The sequence below is a fragment of the Temnothorax longispinosus genome, unplaced genomic scaffold, assembly GCF_030848805.1.
Source record: "Temnothorax longispinosus isolate EJ_2023e unplaced genomic scaffold, Tlon_JGU_v1 HiC_scaffold_248, whole genome shotgun sequence".
Classification (NCBI taxonomy): domain Eukaryota; kingdom Metazoa; phylum Arthropoda; class Insecta; order Hymenoptera; family Formicidae; genus Temnothorax; species Temnothorax longispinosus.
In genome coordinates, this window is record NW_027270067.1 from 1 (window position 1) to 1,000 (window position 1,000).

A 1,000-nucleotide genomic window follows, 5' to 3' on the forward strand; every position below is an offset into this window, starting at 1 on the left:
GCACCAGCCAAGTGACGAGACTCTGCGATCTGTCCAGCGACGGCAACAGCGTGACCTCCGTCGCCTGGAACGAGCGAGGCAATCTGGTGGCAGTGGGCACGCATATGGGCTACATACAAGTGTGGGACGTGGCGGTGAACAAGCAGGTGAGCAAGCTACAGGGACACAGCGCCCGGGTGGGAGCCTTGGCATGGAACGGGGAGGTTCTCTCATCCGGCAGCAGGGACCGGTTGATCCTGCAAAGGGACGTGAGGACGCCGTGCGTCGTCGGCGAACGGCGACTCGGTGCCCATCGACAAGAGGTGTGCGGCCTCAAATGGTCACCGGACAATCAGTACCTGGCGTCCGGCGGCAATGACAATCGGCTCTACGTGTGGAATTTACACTCCCTCTCGCCCATCCAGACGTACACCGAGCACTTGGCGGCGGTTAAGGCGATCGCCTGGTCGCCTCATCATCACGGCCTGCTGGCGTCCGGCGGCGGCACCGCTGACCGTTGTATCCGCTTCTGGAACACGCTGACCGGCCAACCGATGCAATGCGTCGACACCGGCTCGCAGGTTTGCAACTTGGCGTGGAGCAAGCACAGCTCCGAGCTAGTCAGCACGCACGGCTATTCGCAGAACCAGATCCTCGTGTGGAAGTATCCAAGCCTCACGCAGGTGGCCAAGCTCACCGGACACTCGTACCGGGTGCTCTACCTGGCAATGTCGCCCGACGGCGAGGCGATCGTCACTGGCGCCGGCGACGAGACTCTGCGCTTCTGGAACGTGTTCAGCAAGGCCCGCAGTCAGAAGGAGAATAAATCCGTGCTGAATCTGTTTACGAGTATCCGATAAATAGTGCTCGGACTGCCCTGGCAACTGTCATTGCGGCAAAGTTTCGCGAGAATGGTCTTTTATTATGTATTTTGTACATATGCATACACACGTATCTATCATCCATAAATACAATATCGTAGAGTATTCTAAAAAAATTATATATATATACACTTATAGAA

General features: G+C 56.8%; 1 protein-coding gene across 1 annotated transcript; it reads left to right on the forward strand.

The window, feature by feature from the left end:
• Positions 1-6: 6 nt before the first annotated feature.
• Fzr (fizzy and cell division cycle 20 related) lies at positions 7-994 on the forward strand. Its single transcript, XM_071796518.1, has one exon. The coding sequence runs from the start codon at positions 105-107 to the stop codon at positions 837-839; it is 735 nt and encodes a 244-aa protein (XP_071652619.1). The 5' UTR covers positions 7-104; the 3' UTR covers positions 840-994.
• The last annotated feature ends 6 nt before the right edge of the window (positions 995-1,000 follow it).